The sequence below is a fragment of the Sorex fumeus genome, unplaced genomic scaffold (assembly GCF_029834395.1).
Source record: "Sorex fumeus unplaced genomic scaffold, SorFum_2.1 ptg000061l, whole genome shotgun sequence".
Taxonomy (NCBI): Eukaryota; Metazoa; Chordata; class Mammalia; order Eulipotyphla; family Soricidae; genus Sorex; species Sorex fumeus.
In genome coordinates this window covers 44,640,380-44,661,445 of record NW_026606118.1, presented here as the reverse complement: position 1 = coordinate 44,661,445, position 21,066 = coordinate 44,640,380, and the positions used below count along the sequence as shown (strand labels likewise).

The following is a 21,066-nucleotide window of genomic DNA, read 5'->3' as shown; positions in this document are numbered from 1 at the left end:
TATTTGAACATTTCACACAACAGCCAACAGAAATGCAACAGCACTTCATGCAATCTGGTTTTTGTTTTGTTTTGGTTTTTTGCAATAAAGAGGATCAAACCCAGGCCTCATAAAACACACATGATGAACTCTATTACTAAACTATATTCCCTGGCCTAGATACAATATTACATTCTGCCCTTTCTATACAGAACAAATCTTTCAGATTGCCCTCATCAAATTTACTACTAATAGTAAAGCTAACATAGTGTTCTAACTCTTTCTTTGGTTCTGATTTTTTTTACCTAGTCATAATATTTCATATAATCAAGAATTCCATAAATTAAAAAATAATAGCCCAGATTCCCATTTACTTTAGCTTTTAAGCCTAAGTGTTTCTGGCTAACATGACATTGTCTAATCCAGCATAATTACACAGCTCCCTACTCTGAATATCTCAACTTGCTCTACAAGTATTTCCCAGTGGTATCATTAACCCCATTTTACAGATGGAGAAGCTAGTACAGCAGTGATGTGACTTGTCTATATATGAATTATCTAATTAGCAACCTAGAAACGGAATCTGAGACTCCTAATATTTACCACAAAATTACAGATCTGGATGAGGCCCACGTGGGGATTAGAAGAAGTCAATGCCAGGGAGTATTTGGGTAGCCCTGAACTGATCCCAGCATTGGGTCTGGAACACTCTGGGAACCTTGCGGCATCTTCAGGGTATCTGGAACATGAGTCTCAGCAGGGACCTCCAAGCACACTTAACAGACACTGGTTCTGGCTGGGCTGTTATCACTGTCCAGAATCAGGTGAGGAAACTGAGCCAGGAGACGGAAGCACACAGCCTCAGCATTCAAATTCAGTCTCCAAGCCAAGTAGGCAGGTTCCATGGCGAAAGAGCAGAGCTAGTAACCTGCTGCCCGTGACAAGACGGAAAAAGTCACTGATGGGTCGATCCTGCAGGAGACTGAAGGAGGACCAAATAGAAATTGGAGATCTGGTAAGTGCCAAATCCAAAGGCGCCAGAGAAACCTTCGTGATGTAAGATCTGTACACTAGCGCCAACACATATGAAGTGTTGCTCGAGCACTTCCAAGTGGTTTACAGGAGCTGAGAGTCCTTAGTACTTAAGATTCCAACTCCATGCAACCTGACTTAACTCGGTCAATCTTGGGAATCAAAAGATAAAATGTCTATCTAGGACAGGGAGACAGACACAGGTTTGCATGAGGAAGACCAGGGCTTGGTCCCCAACGCCTCTGGCCCCCCAAGCACCATTCCAGGAGTCATCAACCAAGGGTTTCCAGATACGACCCCAATTCAAAACAAAACCAAAACAAAAACCTATCCAGGGAGATACTCATCCATAACACTGGAGAAGTATTCTTTCTCACCCATTACAGCACAAGTACTACACAACCCCGATACTACCTGAGGGGCAGAAGGGATGTTTGAGACACGCCAGGCAGTGCTCAGGGGGTTACTGCTGGCTCTGTGCTCAAGAGTGACCCTGGCACTGCTACGGGGACCATTTGCACTGCTCAGGAAGCAAACCAGGGGCAGCAGGACGCAAGGCAAGTACCAGCCTGGTATCTTAAAGGCTTTAACTAACACACACTTCTCTAGTCCACCCATCCTCTCATTTTCTCTAAGACAGAAATTAAAATATTTGAGGGCGGAGTAAGAGTACGGTAGTAAGGCATTTGCCTTGCACATGGCTGACCCGGGTTCTATCCACAACATCCCACAGTCCCTAGAGCCCAGCAAGAGTGATTCCTAATTGCAGAGCCAGGAGTGACCCCTGAGGACTGCCAGGTGTGGCCCAAACACCAAATGAATGAATAAAATAAAATGTTAGAGGCTGGAGCAACAGCAACAGTGAAGCCGGTAGGCACTGGCCTTGCACGTGGCCAACCAGGGTTCAATCCGTGACATTCCATTTGGCCCTCTAAGCACTGCTAGGAGTAATCCTGAGGGCCAGGAGTAAGCCCTGAGCACCACTGGGTGTGGTTCTAAAACAAAACAAAACAAAAATTGAGATTTTAAAGTTCATAAAAGTGTGGAACCAGAAAAGACAGCCATGCAGGCAGGGATTCTAGATTCAATGTGATCCCTGAAATTCAGGCAGGGATTCTAGATTCAATGTGATCCCTGAAATGAGCTGGGCTCTTGGGCTGGGGGGGGCGGGGGGGAGGAGGGGGTGGGGGCGGGGATCCCTGAGCAGGGAGTAACCTCCAGTACCACAATGTGCAGCCCAAAATACAAACAAAAATCAGGTTTTTTAAAAGACCAACCTACCAACACAACTTCTCAAACCTTGAATTTTCTACTTGTACATAGTTCTGGGATGTTGTCAATCCTATCAATAATGGCAATGGATATTATTCATTCTTCTTACCATATATACATCCCATATATATCTACCATGTGTATATACATTATAAGTATTTTCAAGGTCAGTTATAACTATATTGTAAACTAAAGAACGCTAGCAAAACCGTCCGTGGCCACTAAAATAAACTCTTCTCTGGCCAGACTGATAGCCCTGCAGGTAGGACACTATCCTTGCACACGCAGACCAGGTTCGATCCTTGGCATCCCACATGGTCCCCTGAGTCCCACTGGGCATGATCCCTGGGCACTGCTAAGTGTGACTCAAAAACCAAAACAGAAGGAACAGAAGAAAGTGACTTGTTTGTTTCTTTGTCCCACACCCTGCAGTACTCCAGTGATACTCAGGGCTTACTCTTGGCTCTGAACTCAGGAATCACTCCTAGAGGGTTGGGGGGACCTATACAGGGTGAAGGGGATAAAACCCAGGTCCGCCACATACAAGGAAAATGCCCCACACCCTTCCCGCTGTACTATCACTCCCCATACACACAGTACACACAAGTCACTTAGGGTTGTACCCTCAAAGTTCAGATGGCTACCTATAGCTGACATGGCACGGATCACTGAAAAACAAAGGCAAGACTCCTTATCGTAAACTAATAGTCTGAGATGGGAAAAGAGAAAATTAAAGAACAAAAAGCAAATCTAGTATGGGGGGTCATTTTTTGTTAAAAACTCTAAAACGCCGCAAAAACAAACAGCAGAAACATCATCTGCACTCCTATGTTCACTGCAGCACTATTCACCACAGCCAGAATCTGGAAACAACCTGAGTGCCCAGGAAGAGACAAATGGATAAAGAAACTATGGCACATCTACACAGTGGAATACTATGCAGCTGTCAGGAAAAACAAAGCCATGACATTTGCCTGTAGATGGAGAGTAAGTATCACGCTGAGTAAAATGAGTCAGATATAGACTGACAGCATTCATTTGTGGGATATAAAAAATATATATGGTAGAATAATATCCATGGCCAGGGAAAACAGGGGTTAGGAGGACTGGGCAATGTTTGGAACTAACCACAAGTGTGTGTGGGGCTGAGGGTAGGTAAGATCGAGAAGAGACCACTATGACAACAATTGCTGGGAATGATCACGGTAGACAAGGTCTGAGGGCTAAAAGTAGGTACGGGATATTTTTGATAACCTTTCAGTATCTATTGCAAACGAGAAAGAGAGAGAGAGAGAGAGAAAGAGAGAGAGAGAGAGAAAGAGAGAGAGGCCTGCCATAAAAGCAGGCAGGGGGTGGGGGTGATGGGTGGGAACCTGGGGACACTGGTGGAGGAATGGGTGTTGGAATACTTTATGGCTGAAATCCAGTCATGAACAACTACGTAATGGTATATCTCACAGAGATCCAATTAAAAAGCAAAAAAATATTTTTTTTAAAAAAACACTGAAAACATAACGTTGATTTTTATGACCTTTAAATGGGAGAGTGTCAAATGCTGACATCAACATTCTACTCAATCAAACCCGGGATATTTGAATTTCATGGCAATTGAGGAAGGATACTGTTTTATGGTGAGTCAGGGAACAAAATCACACATGCAAACCTCCAGTGAAAGACAGCAAAGAGCAACTCCTTAGGGGTAAGTACGTTCCATTTTGCAGCATTTTCTGCAACTGATGCACGCCTAGGACTGCTGAAAACACAACAAGGATGTGGGTTTTTCCTGCTATGTACCTTAATGCCAAACAGTCCACAGAAATAAAACATCTAACTAGCCCCCAAAAGTTTTGATCAAAGAAAATTAAACGATTCTAGCATTTTCTTAGTATTTTACATTACATAATACACTTCAGTTCCTATTTTAAAAAAGAGGGGGACAACAGCCAGCCCACCGACCACACCCAGCAGATACCATCATTACCCTCTTTCTGCATTCCAGTTTTACTTTTTTCCTGTCTTCACCACTGACTGAAAAGAGCCTAAATGTGTGAACATATCCCGGACTATCGCAGGAAGCAAGGTAAGGGAAATCCATCTAAATGGAATGATGTAAACTCCCCAGGCACGGCCAAGCAGGATGTCAAAGGTCATGCCCCATCTGTGACCATATCTGTAGCCCAAATGAGTAACTACAAACCCCAAAGTTACAAACCAATGGAATATAGAAAAGGCAAAAGTCTTTCAGCTTGCACCCATATTCTATGGCAGAGAAGCTGAATTTGCACAGTAAATGTGGTACCAAACCAAGTACTGGCTCACGAAAGTGGGCCAAGGACTCAATGTGTCCTCTAACGCACGGTGAAAAAAGCAGCTGTTAACTTTTTCAGGACAAAGGAACAAGAGCCTAAGCGAGCACTGACACCTACCCGGTATGTTTTTGTGCAAAGGCAGGTCATTTCCCTGGAAGTTCACTTCCTATAATTCAGTTGTTTATAAATGAGTTCCTGAAACATTCTCAGCAACTCATCCAGAAACAACTTCAGAGGGGGCAGGACTAAAGGGGGTGGAGGGTGAGTGAGGCGGTCTCTGTGCCAAAATTCAATATAGTCTAAGTAATAACCATACGGTCGATAAAGACAGTACAGAGGCTAGGCTCTTCCATTTCGCACGCACCAAATTCCAGCTCTATTCCAGACACCAAGTATGATCCTCCAAGCACCACAAAGTAAGCCCTGAGCACAGGGCCAGGATCCCTGATCATAGGTGGGCATGGCTCAAAAACCAAAGGGGGAAAAAATCATTAAGGGGGACACCAGAGAGATAGTACAGCACCCAGCGTTGGTAGCAGCCCCTGCAACCATTTCAAATCCTGGGCACCAAAGAGAGTTCCCTTAAGCAAAAACAGGAGTCTCTTGAGCAGAGCCAGGGTCAGTCTCAGTGCCACTGGGTGTGGCCCACAAATACAAATTCTATTTAATTTTAAGAAAAAAATCACAGACGGCTGGAGAGACGGTACACAGGGTAAGGCAAACGCTCTGCATGCAGCTGACGCCAGTCAATCCTGCCATTATGTGGTTTCAAGAACTGCTGGTGTGGCAGGCGTTAACACGGCATCAAGAGGCACCACACTGAACCACCAGATGCAGTCTAGAATTGCCAGGAGGAGTCTCCTGGGTTTCCTGAGCACCAGTGAGCCAGCCACCACATCCACCTCGGGAAATAATAATAATAACAAAAATCACAAAGAATTTAGACAAGAATCTCTCTCATGCACTAGCAGAGTTTCTGTTATGGTTTTAGTTTTTATGTTCTCTCTCTGACTTCCATTACTTTATTTCTCCCAGTATTCTTTTTATTTTAATCTCAAAGAGATTTTTTTTTGCTCAGCAGTTACTTTATTTCTTTTTAATTTTTATTAGTGAAACACCATGACATACAGTTGTAGATTTACAAATTTTTGTGCTTGGGTTTCAATTATACAATGATCAAACACCCATTCCTCCACCACTGCCCATTTTCCACCACCACGGGTCCCAGTATCCCTCCCACTGAAGAGTGGTCTGAAACACAAATCGGAGTAACAATGTAAATGAAGCTTCACAGAGGGGCCTTGAATTGTCAAGCACGTTAAATTCAATCTCTCAGCTCAAGCCTTCCTTAATTAAATGCCTTTTCCTTCTTCTCTTGCCTTTTATAAATACACTTGGAAGTCAAGTGGTATAAGAATCATAAGCATCAAAACTTGTCTCCATAATGTCATGACCAAAGAAATTAAGTATAGTCTAACTATTTATAGGGCTGGAGCGATAGCACAGCAGTAGGGCGTCTGCCTTGCACGCAGCCAACATGGCCCACCCGAGTTCGATTCCTCCGCCCCTCTTGGAGAGCCCGGCAAGCTACTGAGAGTATCTCGCCCGCACGGCAGAGCCTGGCAAGCTCCCCGTGACGTATTCGATATGCCAAGCACAGTAACAACAAAGTCTCCAATGGAGACGTTACTGGGCGCGCTCAAGCAAATCGATGATCAACGGGAGGGCCTTTACTTTTTACTTTACTAACTATTTATACATTTCAAAGGTCATGGAGGCTCTGAGATAGAACAGCAGGTAAAGCACTAGCCCTGCATATATCCAATCTGAGTTCAATGCCTGGCACCACACACAGTTCTCTAAGCTCCGTCAGGAGTGATCTTATCTTAAGCAAGAGATCCTACCTTCAGACCAAGCTAGGAGTAAGTCCTGAGTACCTCTGGGTGTGGCTCAAAAACAAAATTTACACATATGTTGGCTAAATATCAATAAAATAAACATTTCTCCACTTTACTGTTATCTTCCATATCATTCACCTTCAGTTCAAAATAAACCAATCGGACTAATGTAGGCAATGGAGTAATTTTTCTTTTTGGGTCGCACTCTGAGATGCACAGGGGTTACTCCTGGCTCTGCACTCAGGAGTTACTTCTGGCAGTGCTCAGGGGCCATATGGGATGCTGGGAATCGAACCCGGGTTGGCCGCATGCAAGGCAAACGCCCTACCTGCTGTGCTATCTCTCCAGCCCCAGTGGCACAAATTTTAATAGTCAAATGTTTTATACTGTTTCAACCAAGATAAGAAATTAATATTTGATATGAGAGTCAGACAGACAGTATAGCAGGTAAGGCGCTTGCCTGTGCACAGTCAACCCAGGTGAATTTCTGGCACTCCAGAACTAGGGGGGGAAAAAAAATACTGAAAAGGATTTGGAGGGGCAGGGCTGGATACTGAACTCACATAAGTAAGGCAGGTATTCTACTAACAAGCTATCCCTCTCCCCTGGAGTATTTTGCTGAAATTAGACTGCACAGTGAGAAAGACTAAAATTATCATAAAGGGCAGTCAGTGACAGACTGTGGGGTTCCACTCCGGAACACGGGGCCATCCTACCCACTTGAATTGAAGCAGCAGGGTAATCATTTTGTTTTGTTTGAGGGGCCACATCCAGCAGTGTTCAGGGCTTGCTCCTGGCTCTGTGCTCAGGGCTCACTCCTGGTAGCACTCAGGGACCATGTGGAATGCAGAAGATATTCAAACTGGGTCCCTGAACAGTGAGGTGTGGCTTAAACCCGCCTACCAAATAAATAAATAAATAAAAGCCATTTCAGTGGCCTATTCTGAAATAGAAACTCAACAAATACTGTGTTTGAGTTCTATCATATGGAAACAGAGCAACAGTGCAGCAGGTAGGGGTGCTTGCCTTGCACGCAGCCAAGCCGTGTTAGATCCCATGTATCCTCTGTGGTCTTCTGAGTACAGTCACCAGTAAGCCCTGAGCACCACAGGGTTTGCGCCCCCCTACCTCATCCTCACAGAAAGTTCTGTAATAATCTAAAATCCTGCAGGTCACTATAAATACATATAACTTGAGGCACTACAGGATTCTATGAAATCTGAAATCCAAAGGATTCAAGAAACCATTTTCAGGCACAGAAAGCAAAAGAAGAGAAGAGGATGCTATTCTTTCACATTATGTATGCTCAAATCCTAATAGCCACCAACAGAGTTGCTTTCAAATTTTACAGGGTTGATTGAATTTACTTTTTTTTTTTTTTTTTTTTTTTTGCTTTTTGGGTCACACCCGGCGATGCACAGGAGTTACTCTTGGTTCATGCACTCAGGAATTACTCCTGGTGGTGCTTGGGGGACCATATGGGATGCTGGGAATCGAACCTAAGTCAGCTGCAGCTACTTGCAAGGCAAACGCTCTACCCGCTGTGCTATTGCTCCAGCCCCAGACTGAATTTACTTTAAATTCCACAGGGTTGAAGTTACTTTAAGTCACACTATTTTAAAAACAAAAAAAACAAAAAAAACTTTGAGTAGGAAGGCCCAGGGAAGCATTCAAATTCATTGTATGTTAATTTCAACGTGCTGCAGAGAGAAAGAGACAAGGTTTCTATTCCAGTTTAGTTTAGGTAGAGAAGCATTTCAGGACTTAGAACACAAACAACCTGGGAGGATATTTACAAGCTCTGGGCTGCTCCTCAGGCCCTCTCCAAGCTCCTGAGGTGGCCCTGCAGGACCCACAACAAACAGACAGGGCAGGCGTACCAGGAGCCGGGTGGATTCTCCTATACTCAAGTCACTGTACTCTCACTGAAACCTGCACTGGGTCACCACAGCTGTCACAAACTGATGCATCTGTCACCGAATCAAGAAGTTGCACACTCTGGGATATAAAACTGTAGTGACTGAATGTACCTACCTGGATGTAAAAGTAAAGGTTACAACTGTAACAACAAGGGTTTTTTTGCAGGGGATATAGCTCAACGGTAGTGCTTATTTTGCAACTGTGTGGCCCTCAACTCAACCCCTAGCACCAGAACAAAAACTAAATTCTCTTTGTGTCAAATGGTACAATAAACTCCGGCATTTAACAGTACTAACTCAAAATCTGCCAAAATAAGAACCTCTAGCTAAACCATATGCAAACCATTTCCTTTGACCTTGCTTCTAAGCAGCCAAAACTGAGGTATTTAATATTTACTCATATAAGCCATTCCCAAATATTTATGTAGTTATTTTGTGTTCAGGCTTTGAAGGAATAGTATTTACCAGCACAAGAATTAGGCACTTACATTACAATCCCTCTCTGAATTAGATTTGAAATCCAAATATACTTCTTTTCAGATACTAAATGTGAAGTTAAGTATCGCTGACTCTTCACCGCCCCCGCCCCAAGGTCTTAATAAAGACCCTCCCAATTCCCCTCTGAGGGCAAGGGCTTCTCAGACAAGACGCAGTCGTCTGCAATAGGGGCTTGAGAGGCAGTGATTTTTCTGGATTAAAAGAGGAAAACCTAGGGAGGGGAAGGGGAATAGAAAGTGCCTCCAGGCCTCCACTAACTGTTGCAGAGATAGGAGGTACAAGAAGGATCTTTATCTTCCTACGAAAACTAAATTCTTCTTCCTCCTTCCTTCACTCGGCCGCTCTCCAGCCTTGCTTCCCAGGCCTTGCTCTCTTACTGCATGCACAGATCGCAGCAGCCAGAGGTCCCCTCCCCTGTTCCTCATACCAGGGTCACTTAGTTACTTTCAAACTTTTAATTCAGCAAACAAACCAACAGAGGCCTCCCTTTGCCGCAGTTAACAAATTCAGAGTGTCTGTAAACAGTAAAATATTTTTTCCTAAATTTGGATGCCTACCAAGTCTCTAGTATAGTAAAAACAAAAGCAAAGGGACCAGAAGAATAGGACAGCAGCTGGGGCGCTTGCTTTGTATGCAGCTGACCCGAATCTGATCCCCGGTCCCCCACATTTAGGAAGTCAGGCAAACCCCAGTTAGGTGTGATGCCTGAGCACAGAGCCAGGAGGAACCCCTGAACACCAAAACCCATAAACTAATAACAACAAAAATTAGAAACAAGTTGCAGAATAAAATACCTCTATTATTCTTTACTGTATTACTAAAAATATCATCCCTGGAAAAAAATAATCTCTCTACTTATGGAAAAAATAAAAATCAATGATGAGCTACAATTTGTTTTGGTTTGGTTTCCGGGCCATACCTGGCAGTGTCATGTCAGGACTTAGTCTTGGCTCTGCACTCAGGAATCACTTCGAGTGGGCTCGGGGAAGACATATAGGGGTAAAAAGAATCAAACCTGGATCCGTCACTGCAATGCAAGTGCCCTACCTGTAATACTACCTCCCAGGTCCCACAGCCATAATCTGGAATTACACTGGATCTACAAGCATTAATGGGAAAAAAGTTAGATTGGCCCATTCCGTATTGTTTCTCAGTTGTTTTTGATTAATTTGTCTGATACTACTATCAATCATCCAATATTGGCTAGTGTGCTTTGAAGGTTTACTGTCCAGATGAAAGGTAACTTGCAACTCAGTAAAACCCTGCATAATTTCAAAGTTAGCTGACTTCATTCTTTGGTCTGAGGGCCACACCCAGTGTGGGGGGGTGGAGGGGTGGCATTCCCAGCAGTGACTGAGGAGCCACACGGTGCCAGGGATGGAATCCAGGGCTCGGGCATGCAAAGTATGCGCTCCAGCCCTCTGAGCCATCCCCAGACCCCTGAAAATTTAAATGAAGAGATAAGATGGATTTATGGATAGGAAGAGAGACATGAAAAGAGATGATGAAGTACAGGGAAATGGATAGGAGAAAGCAGAAAATATTGGGGTCTTCATGGGTAAAATCCATGCCAATTTGGTGATCACCTGAAAAACTTGATAGTAAAATTTGGGGAGAGTAACACCCTATTTCATGGTATAACTCAATGTATAGCAGAACCCAACATACACACACTGAACAACCAGGTACTTGGATGTCACATTTATTCTCCCCACACTTAATCAATTTCTAAAAAATCAAATGGATCTAGTACAATCTTATACAAAATATTCAATAGACGAGAAAAAATACTTTGACCATCTATTGAAAATAATTAGTTCTTTATTACACTGCTATTAAAATTATTCTCACAATTGTTATCTTTAGGGATAATATTACTGTTCAGGATAGTGAAATATGAAAGACCCATATTTCAAGAAAAAAAATCCCTTCAACCATATCTAAAACATGCAAGCAAGAAGTTAAATTACAATCCACAGGAGCGAGAATTAAGAGGCTGTCGAGCATCCCTGAGGGAAGGCAAAAACACCTTTTGGGACGGCGCCAAACTGGAAGTCGGTGGCAACAACTGAAGCCTTCCAGCAAGATATTTGAAATTTTCAGTAGGGGGTTAAGGCAACTCATTCAACTCCCAGGATCAGGAGAGTCTAGGGCTGAAATGAGACCTAACAAGGGAAATGGTTGGAGGGTGGGAACTACAACTGCTGGAGACACTAATCACCTTGAGGAGTGTGCTGAAGAGAATCAAGGTCTAAAAATGAGGGAAAGGATACTAATCAGTAATTATTAAGAAAAACAAGGATCTTAATATAGGAATCTTACCTGGGAGAGGAACATAGAGCATCTGTGAGTTTAAAGATGTGGATGGAGTGAAAGTGGGACCTGTATAGCCTTTGGGTAATTTGTGATAGACAGACAGGCTGGGGCTGGAGCAATATAGTAGGTAGGGCTTCTGCCACGTACAAGGCAGGTTCAATCTCTGGTGCCAGGTTCAATCTCTGGCACCCCACCACGAGTAAACTCTGAGCGCAGAATCAGTAGTAACTCTGAGCAATGCCTAGGTGTGGCCCAAAAACAAAAAACAAAACAAACCAAAAACCAGGAGAGTCAGAAAAGTCATCAGGAAAAGAACCAGAGAAATCGTCCACATCCAACCCTAAAACGTATCCTTCAGACTAAGGATGGAAGGAAAATGAAAAGTGACCGGACCAAGAGGCCACAGGAGTTAAGATCAATGTCACAAAGTTTGCCTGAGAAAGGGTTCCTAGAGGCCTGGGCTGAGCCCAAGTAGCCAGGGTTCAATCCTTGGAAACAATGGCCCCTAATCCACACTAACCTAGCACTTCTGGGTAAGGCCCTGGTGGTCCCTGAGCACCATCAGGAGTGTCCCTGGGCCCAGCACAGTCAGGTCTGGTCCCACAACGAACCATGAGTAAAAAGGATTCCTACAGAGGGAGTGGTCAACTGAAAACTAAGAAAAGAGAACTTTGACATGCCCTGCCATAGCCTTCATGATTCACTGACCATAAAGACACGGTCAGAGGAGGGCTGGAGCGATAGGAAGCAGAGGAGGAAGGGCGCATGCTTGCACGTAGCCAACCTGGGCTCGACTCCCAGCAGCGTCTAGTCCCCGCAACCTCACCTACACTGATCCCTGAGCTCAAAGCCAGGAGTAAGTCCTGAGCACCTCCAGGTAAAGCCCCCAAAATAAACAGATTAAAAATAGGAGAAGTACAGAGCACTATAAGAAAACTGAACTCAGAGCACTGCTGGGTGTGGTCCATGTGTCCCCCCCCCCCCCGCAATAATGCAATTTCGGCACTTAACAGAAACAAGATATTTGGCAGTTCTATCTCTATTCCAGTATGGTGTAAAATAAAAATAAGCATGGAATTTATGTCCTTATTGAATTAATGCATAAGCTGAAAATTCCCTAGAAAAAGAAATCATTTTTCAGATTGTATTTCTCAGTTTTATTTAGCTTAATATAAAAACTAGCTTACTTTAAAAAAAAAATGGGGGACCAGAATAATAGTACAGTGGGTAGGGCATGTGTCTTACAAGCAGCTGATGGAATTGGAGTCCCTGAACCATATGTAGTCTCCCAAGCCCTACCAGAAGTGACCCCAGAGAGTACAGAACTAGGAGTTAAGGAGCCCTGAGCACAATGGGTGTGGCGCCAAAACAAACAAGCAAGTAGGGGAAAAAAAAAACAGGCCTAATTAAACAGTACTCAGGAATCACTCCTGGAAAACTCAGGGGGTCGTATGTGGTACCTGGGATCCAAGTGGGGTTGACCAGATGCAAGTCAAGTGCCTTAACTTCAATGTCATCTCTATGGTCCCCAGATTTTTTTTTGACCAGGGAGAAGGCTGGGGCACCAAACTGATAGTTGTCAGGGGTTACTATTTCCGGGTCAGTGCCCAAGAGTCACTTCCAGCAGTATTTAGGGGACGATGAGGGTGGGACCAATGATCAAACTCAGAACTCTTGGCAAGCAAAGCATGTGCTCCAGCCTGTTGAGCTATCTCTCTGGCCTCCTTTTATGTTGTCTTTTTAAAGGCCATGGCCAGATAGAGACAGAGCTCAAAGGGGCTAGAGAGCAGACCTGCACGCACACAGCTCTGGGTTCAATTACAGGCATTCCATCACTCCCAAGCACCTCTAGGTGGAAACCTGGGAGTCCCCAGAACCAGTGGGGTGCAACCATCACTACCAAAATAAATAAAATCTATGTCAAACATACATACGTGAGACAGATTTAAAAAAAAAAAAAAAAAAAGAAAAAGAAAGAAAAGAAAAAAGAGAAAGAGGGGGAAAAGGGCTGGAGAAATAGTACACCAAGTAAGGAATCTGCCTTGTGTCTTGCCAACCTGATTTCAATCCCTGGGACCCCACAGAACCCCTCAATCCCTGACAAGAGTGATCCCTAAACACAGTTACAGGATTAAGCCTTGAGCACTACCCAAAAACCACCTTGCATCCCAGTTTGAGCTAATCTACCTGTGGTTATCCGTTTATAATCCCTAGAATCCCTAGAATGTTAAGTCCTCACTCTGGCAGACGGCCAAATATTTTTTCCAGTTCATCTGGTCCTCTTTTTCCCAAATGAAGAACCATATCAACTTCAGAATTTTGATGGTACTAAGAAAAAGTGGTCATCTGACCTGGGGTGCGGGCAGGGAATAGACAAATCTCTGTAAAGCTGTCACCATAAGAAGGCCAAGGAGGGGCTGGAGTGATAGCACAGCGGGCAGGGCGTTTGCCTTGCATGCAGGCGACCCGGGTTCGATTCCCAGCATCCCACATGGTCCCGAGAACCACCAGGGGTAATTCCTGAGTGCAGAGCCAGGAGTAACCCCTGTGCATCGCCAGGTGTGACCCAAAAAAAAAAAAAAAAAAAACTCCATAACTTAGAGGCCAGCCGGGTATCCTAGAGGAAAGGGCAGTTCAGATAGAGAAGGGAGCACCAAATAAAGGATGTTTGGAGGATCCTCCCAGGAGGGGAGATGCATGTCGAAAGTATACTATGGACTGAACATGTTTGCCACTCAATGCCTCTTTTGCAGACCACAAACCCAAACGGAGAGAGAGAACACAGGGGATTGCCCTGCCACAGAGACAGGGGGGATGGGGGGATGGGGGTGGGAGGGATATTATCCATGGTGGTGGAAAATGGGCACTGGTGGAGGGATGGATATCTGATCATTGTATAATTGAAACCAAAGCACAAAAAATTGTAAATCTACAACTTTAAAAAAAAAAATAAAATAAAATAAAGGGAAAAAAAAAAAAAACAAAGAAGGCCAAGGAAAATCTGAACCACAAGCATGGCTGAACACACTGTCCTCACTACCCTCTCTCCTGCTTCATACGACGGCATCTCCTTGCTCTCTCCAGTAACCATGGGATTTATTCTGCCTTTCCAAGAGGATTCCCGGAAGCTCCAAAATTACAACACACGGAGGGGGGTGGGTGATGGGGGGACGGGGGACGACTGGCCAAGTAAATTCCCATGATGCCAGGGTATTGGGTAGTTTCCAAGGGCAGAGTGTTCCAGAAAAATGCAAATAGTTCAGGCTTCCCAAAGAAAGTCCAGACAAATACAGGCAGCTGCTCCCTTAGAAAATCCGCACAGACCTGCAGTTTAGAAGCCGGGATGAAGAGGTAAGAGCACAAGGACAAGCAATAAACACATCTCCAAACACTAGGATTGTACACTAGGACTGAGTCTTCTTTCTCCTCATCCCCATTTCTCATCCCTTAGGATTTCCCACCGCACCCATGACTTCTAGCATTATTTGCGTCCACCGCCAAAGTAATAAGAGCTGGAGGTCTCAATGAACTCCGAGAAGTTGATGACTATTAAAAACGCCTTCTTTGGGGCTGGAGGTAGGGCGTTTGCCTTGCACACAGCCGACCCGGGTTCGAATCCCAGCATCCCATATGGTCCCCTGAGCACCGCCAGTGAGTGCAGAGCCAGGAGTGGCCCCTGAGCATCGCCGGGTGTGACCCAAAAAGCAAAAAAAAAAAAAAAAAAAAAGCCTTCTTTTCAGTTCTTAAAGATTACCACTTACAAAAAAGAAGAGAAGATGAGTATCATTTGAAAGAAGAAACCACCTCACCTGCCATACTTTCCCAAGGATTTACCAAGAAACTGTAAAGTTATTGTAAGTCTCAATAAAGATTCACATCTAAACTATGCCATCTATTTTGGAATTTCTCAATAAAACATCTCAGCCATAAGATCATTTTTAACATCAATCCCATGAGATGTGAAGCCTGTTTAGCAAATATCACCTTATATAATCCCTTTGTCCATTTTTAAATTTTTTTCTTCCTATTCCCTTCAAATGCGTAATTGAAATGTTCACCCAGCTACGAGAAAGGTTTAACGTATGTAACAAACTAGAAATTGGCCTCCCTAAAATTCTCTTAAGTCAAATATGACCGCTAATAGAGAGCAGCCACCTTCCAACCAGGTTTCTGTAGCTAAATTACTCGAGTGCACATTAGACATCCAATGAACAGAGTACATATTAATATTAACTTACTGGGGATGGGGGGTTTGTTAGGTCCATACTAGTGAGTGCTCAGGGCTTAATCCTGGTGGTGCTTAGAAAATAACTCCTAGAGATTCCACAGACAGGGTCAGATGCCCTGCAAAGCATTAAGTAAGGCCTTAAACCTGCACTATCTCTCCAGCCTCATAATTTCAAAACATAAGAAAAATAATTCATAGACAAAATTAAACTTCATTTCATAATTAAAAAAAACATGAAACATCAAAATAAATTTTAAATTAAACAACTCTTATTGTAGAGGCATTCTCTTAACCTAAATTAGTTCAAGTAATATCAAACAAAAAGAACAAATTAACTCAAAACTGCTGGGGAGTGCAGGGAAGCGGTGTATTAGAGTTAGCAACACTAATTCCCAAGTTTCAGGTATCTTTTTTATCTGAGAAATCAGGTCATGGAAATGGAAGTTTCACTATTTATAAATACTGTCGACAGAAAAAGATTCTTGGGTTTTCCAGAAAGTATTAGGTTCCACTTTGTGCCTGTCCTTATGACTATTTCTGCCACTTTAAGATTAAAACAAATTTCAGTACCATTCCAGAAATTTGAAAAAAAAAATGTATAGCCTGCACATTTACTACCTGTGGAAGCAAAGTTTTCTTGCTTTCTTAACTGTTTAACAGCTTTCTAACTATTTTGCCCTTTGCAAATAACTTTCAAATTCTCAGGCAAGCCCCAGAAAGTCAAGCACAATAAACCATATTTAAAGACTGAGTCTAATCCCCAGCCGTAAATCACAGGAAATATTTATTCCAAGGGAGAGTCTCTGCTCAATCTGACAAGGTTTGGTTGATTTGCATTTTAGGATTGGATTTCTCCCTAACTAAAATTCATTGTAAAATTTCTCCCTTTTATGACTCTTTAAAACAGATGAGTCTTTCAGATCTGAGAGTGAAACTTGGTCTTAACAAGTAAATGAAAACTCTTAACTAGCAGACCAGGTAAGAGAACACTTGTCGTTTCTTTTTTTCCTAAAATACCCTTTTACTCAAAGTGAAAATGTGCTTGCTGTAATCTGAGGTGCAACTGACTGCCCACACCTGAACACTGGCTCCTCTGAAATGGCAGTCTGCCCCGCCAAAAAGCACTGGGGTGGGGAACAGGTTTCCACTGGGTCGCCCATTCTGAACCGATAGTCCTTACTAAGACCAAGACCAAACGGGCCTAAGTAAGTGAAATTACAACTGCACCTGGGAAGAAAGCTCCATCAAGAAATGTAATACAAAAAGTGGCTGGGGGCCAAAGATGTGTTTCAGTGACAATTGTGCATGCCCATTATGCATGAACTCTGGATTCAATCCCAGCACAGCAAAGGGGGGGGGGGGAGTGCCAAATATTAAACATACTAAACGTTTAAATTATATTCCTAGTTTAAAACCACTACCCTGACTTAAGGCCTTTGAGGTAAATAATAATCCCCAAATCTTGCCTTTACTCTCTTTAGAAAACAGTCAAGTCCCTCCAGCAATATAAAGTATGCTGTATCCACTTCCAAGGACATAAAACACACCTACTAAAATTCTCCCCAAAAAAATACGCTATTTTTCTAATGCAAATGCTTTAAATAATTGCTCAAGTTAAAAGGGAAAAAAAAAACAGGTGAACAAGTACTTAAATCCAAATGCTAAAATTGGATTTGACACAATTCCGACTTGGCGACTGAAAAAAAAAGTTATATACTTGTGTGTAGATATATATATAACAGTGCGCTGAAGGAGACCTTTTGAAACGCTTGGCAAATAAAATTGCATGCAATGCCTAGTAAGGCACTTGCTAGTGATACCTTTACTCTCAAGCACACTTTGCAGAAAAAGTACATCGCGGTTGCTCCTCCGGGAACTCAGATACGAAGGGAATGCCTGGGCCTCGGTGGCTTGCCACCGGGGCGATAGCATATAAAACAAATTCGAAGTGAGCAACTGCGCGGCAAAGAGCAGCCTTTATTTTGCTCTACAAATCCGGGTGAAGGGTGAAGAGGAAATCTAGCCCGAGGAGAGAGAGCAGTTTTGTATCAATTCCCTCCCCCGGTGAGGGGGAGAAATTGTCCGCTCCCAGAGACCACGAGGCAAGGAGAACCCAGTAGGGCTCCCTAGGGCACAACCTCGAGGGTGCCGTGCGGGGTTCTCTCCACCTCTGGGTAGGTAAGGCAAGGGTCTGTCCCCTCTAGGAGCCTCTCTGGGGGTCCCCAGGGGGCGCAGAAAAAAAATGGTCAGAGCCGCCTCGAGCACGGTCCTCCACCGAGACCAGGGGTACCTGCCCACGCCCGCAACGGGGAACTGCATTTTCACTACTCAGACAAAAGCTCCCGGGTCTTGTCCCTCCAACCTGCACCACCGTGCCCGGCAACACAGAGGTGCCAAAGAAGAGGGACACACACACACACACCCGCCCAAGACCCGGGAGCGCCTCTCCGCAGCTAATTACAGGCCTCGGACCGTGGGCGAGGCCAAACGGGGGGGGGGGGGGGGGGGCAGCGGCGGGCGCATCCGCGGCGAGCCCCGAGCGCGCGGGACCGGGTTGGGCCGGACCGGACCGGGGCGGGCCGGGCGGCGCGGGCCCTTTAAAGGCGCGGGCTTCCTGCGCCCGCGGCCCCTCCCTCGCGGCCGCCGGCGCCCGCCCCCGCCCCAGCCGAGGGTCACACTTGAACTTCAGCTCGCCCCGCGCGCCCGGGCGCCGGCGCTCCGCAGGCGGTGGCCGCCCCGGCGCACGTGTCTAGTCCGACGCTCTCCCTCGGGCTCGGCGCGCCCGCCTCGAAGTCACTCGGGGTAAAAAAAATCAAAACAACTCAAACTGCGACCCGGGCTCCCTCCAAGGCCAGCGCGCGGCCAGCGCGCCCCGGCCCCACGCGTGCACCCCGGGCGCCCGCCCCCTCCCCCACGCAGCCCGGGGCTCGCCACCTGCAGCCGCCCCGGCTCCCTGCGGCCAACTTCCGACGCCCCTCGCCGCGCCCTCCCCGGCCCCGCGGGCGGAAACTGCTCCGCGCCGGGGCCCGAGGCCCTGGGGGAGGGGATGGGGGGGGACGGGACGCGCCGCGACGAGTGGGCGGGGGAGGAGCCGCCCTCACCTCCCGAGTCCGGGCCTCGCGCGATAGAGAGAAAAAAAAGAAAAAAGTCCTCGCTGCATTTGCCCGCGAACTTTTCTGCCCCGTGGACGTCCACTTGGGGCTGTGCTTTCTCCACTCCCTGGGATTCCCCCAGGGCAGCCCGCGGGGCAAGTCCGCGCGGCGCGCGCGCACCCCTCCACGCCCGAAGCCCCCCGGCCCAACCCGGTCCGCCCACACCGCGCGCCCCGACTTTCGGCGCCCGAGCCACCTGCCCCGCGGCGGCGACCCCCGCCCGCCCGCCCGCCCGCTCCCGGAGCGCGACAGGTCCCCCGCGCGGCGCCCCCCTCTCTCCGCGCCCGCGCGCGCTCGGCTCACCTTCCAGCCGGCCGAGCTGTTGCTGTCGCCCTTATCCTTGAAGTAGGGCACGCTCTTGACCATCCACTCGTAGATCTGCGACAGCGTGAGCCGCTTCTCGGCCGAGCTCTCGATGGCCTTGGTGATGAGGTCGGCGTAGGACAGGTTGCCCCACGCGTTGCGGCGGGACGAGCTGCTCTTGCGCGGCTGGCCGGCCAGCGGGCCGCCCGCGGCGGCGGGGGGCACGGGCGGGTGCTGCGCCAGCGGCCCGGGCGGCGGGGGCTGCGGCGGCGCCGGGTGCAGGCAGCCGGCTTCGGGGCCCTGGAAGTCGCCGCACAGCCCCCCGGGCGGGGTGGTGCCGGGGCCGGGGCCCGGGCCGGTGCCGGTGGCGGCCGCCGCCGCCGCCGCCGCCGCCGCGGCCGCCGCTGCCGCCGCCACGGCCGCCGCCGCCGCCGCCGCCACGGAGCCCGGCGCCTGCGGGAAGTCCCCGCTCTCCTCCAGCAGGCTCAGGTTGCTCATGAAGTCGCCGCTGACAGCGGCCGCCGCGGCCGGGGGCAGGCCCAGGGCGGCGTCGGGGTTCGCCGTCGCGCCGCCCGACGGCGCCGGGCTGGAGGTGGCCGAGTTGGACTGGCTAAACTCCGGCCTGGGCAGCGGCCAGGTGCACGAGCGCGGCCGGGGCAGCGGCTCGAAGTCCGGGTCGATCTCCACCACCTGGGGCGCCTCGGCCATGGTGGCCCCCGCCCCTCCCCCGGTCGCGGCGGAGCCCAGCGGGGGTAGCGCGCGGCGCGGCGTGGGGTGGCGGGGGTGGGGGGGGGCGCTGCCGCCGCCGAGAGCCGCTCCGAGATTGGGAGGGAGGCGAGGAGGCCGGCGCGGTCCGGGCCGCGAGCGGCGGACGGAAACGCCGCCGGGGCCGGGCGCCGCCGAGTGGAAGCGCGAGCCCAGAACTTAACTTTGCGGGTCCATGGACACCCCGACGGCTCCTCGAGGTCCGCTGCGCGGACGCGCCGCTCGGCAGGCCGGGCTGGCCCGAGCGCGGGCAGCTCCCCGGCGCGCCGCACTCCAGCTGACAGGGCCGGCGGAACCGAGGACCGGCGCGCGCGCCGGGCACGGCCGACTCTCCCGGGCGCCGCGAGCGCCGCGCGGCTGCCTGTTGAATGTGGCGGCGGCGGCGGCGGCGGAGGCTGCAGCGACTACGCGGCCGCCCGACTTACGGGATCTGCCGCCGCCCCCCGCCCGCGGCGGCGCGCGCGCGCGCCGGCCCGCCCCTCACCGACAGCCCGCGCAGCCAATGAGCGCGCGGCGCCGCTCGGCGGGCAGCCAATGGGCGCCGCGCGGGGCGGGGCCTGCGTTTCCACTGGAGGCGGCCCGGAGGGTGGTGGGGGGCCGTGGGGTGTTTTTCTCTTTCACACTCACGCACACGCTCACGCGCGCACACTCTCGCCCGCCCTCGCTCCCTCGCTCGGCCCTGAGCGCTGGTGTTTTTTTTTTTTTTCCTGGTGCTTCTCGAGGGTTTCTGAGTCTCTCGGTCCCGCTCGGCTGTTTTGATTTGCTGGGAGGCAAAGCGGCGTGGAGGCGGCGGCGGCGGCGGCGGCGGCGACACTTTTGTTTACTACGGGGAAGCGGAGCCGAGTACTCGCGGAGCCCGAGTGGAACGACACTCGCTCGCTCCCACCTCTCGGGGGGCCCCCGGCGGGGCGGGGCGGGGGGCCCCCGGGCATGCTCGGCGTTCCAGGGGCGCGGCGGGGGCGGCCCGCGGAATTCTGCTCGGGCGCTCCCTCTCTCCACCCACGATTTCTTTGCAAGAGAAGCGTGGGGAACTCGGACCCCGTCCCCGGAGTGTCGTGTTTTTGTAGTTTGTTTTCTTTCCTCGCGATCTGTCAAGGTCTTGTCTGGGGCCCACTTGGCGGTCGGGTCCCGGCTTCGGGCGCCCTCGCCGCCGCCGCCGCTGCCGCCGCCTCCGCACCTGGCACCCACCTGTCTGAGCTGAGCCTGCACCGTTCGGGCCCGCAGGGGACCGGGCACCCCCAGCCAAAAGCACCCCTTCGCGTTGTCAACCTTAAAGGGCTTCTGAAAAGACGAGCCCAAGGGGCTCGGCGTGAGCGAGCAGAAGCTGATCCTGGTGTGTCCGCACCTACCGCTCCAAAGGCCCCCTAGACTGCTCGGAGCGGGCACCTCTGGGCG

At 48.6% G+C, this 21,066-nt stretch overlaps 1 protein-coding gene across 1 annotated transcript in view; it reads right to left on the bottom strand.

Annotated features, from left to right (window-relative positions):
- Positions 1-19,989, bottom strand: part of FOXO1 (forkhead box O1) — an 87,552-nt gene extending 67,563 nt beyond the window's left edge. Inside the window, exon 1 of the mRNA XM_056126204.1 lies at positions 18,907-19,989. Coding sequence (XP_055982179.1) covers positions 18,907-19,614 — 708 coding nt within the window. The 5' untranslated portion in view covers positions 19,615-19,989. The remainder of the gene's footprint in view (positions 1-18,906) is intronic.
- Between the last annotated feature and the right edge of the window lie 1,077 nt (positions 19,990-21,066).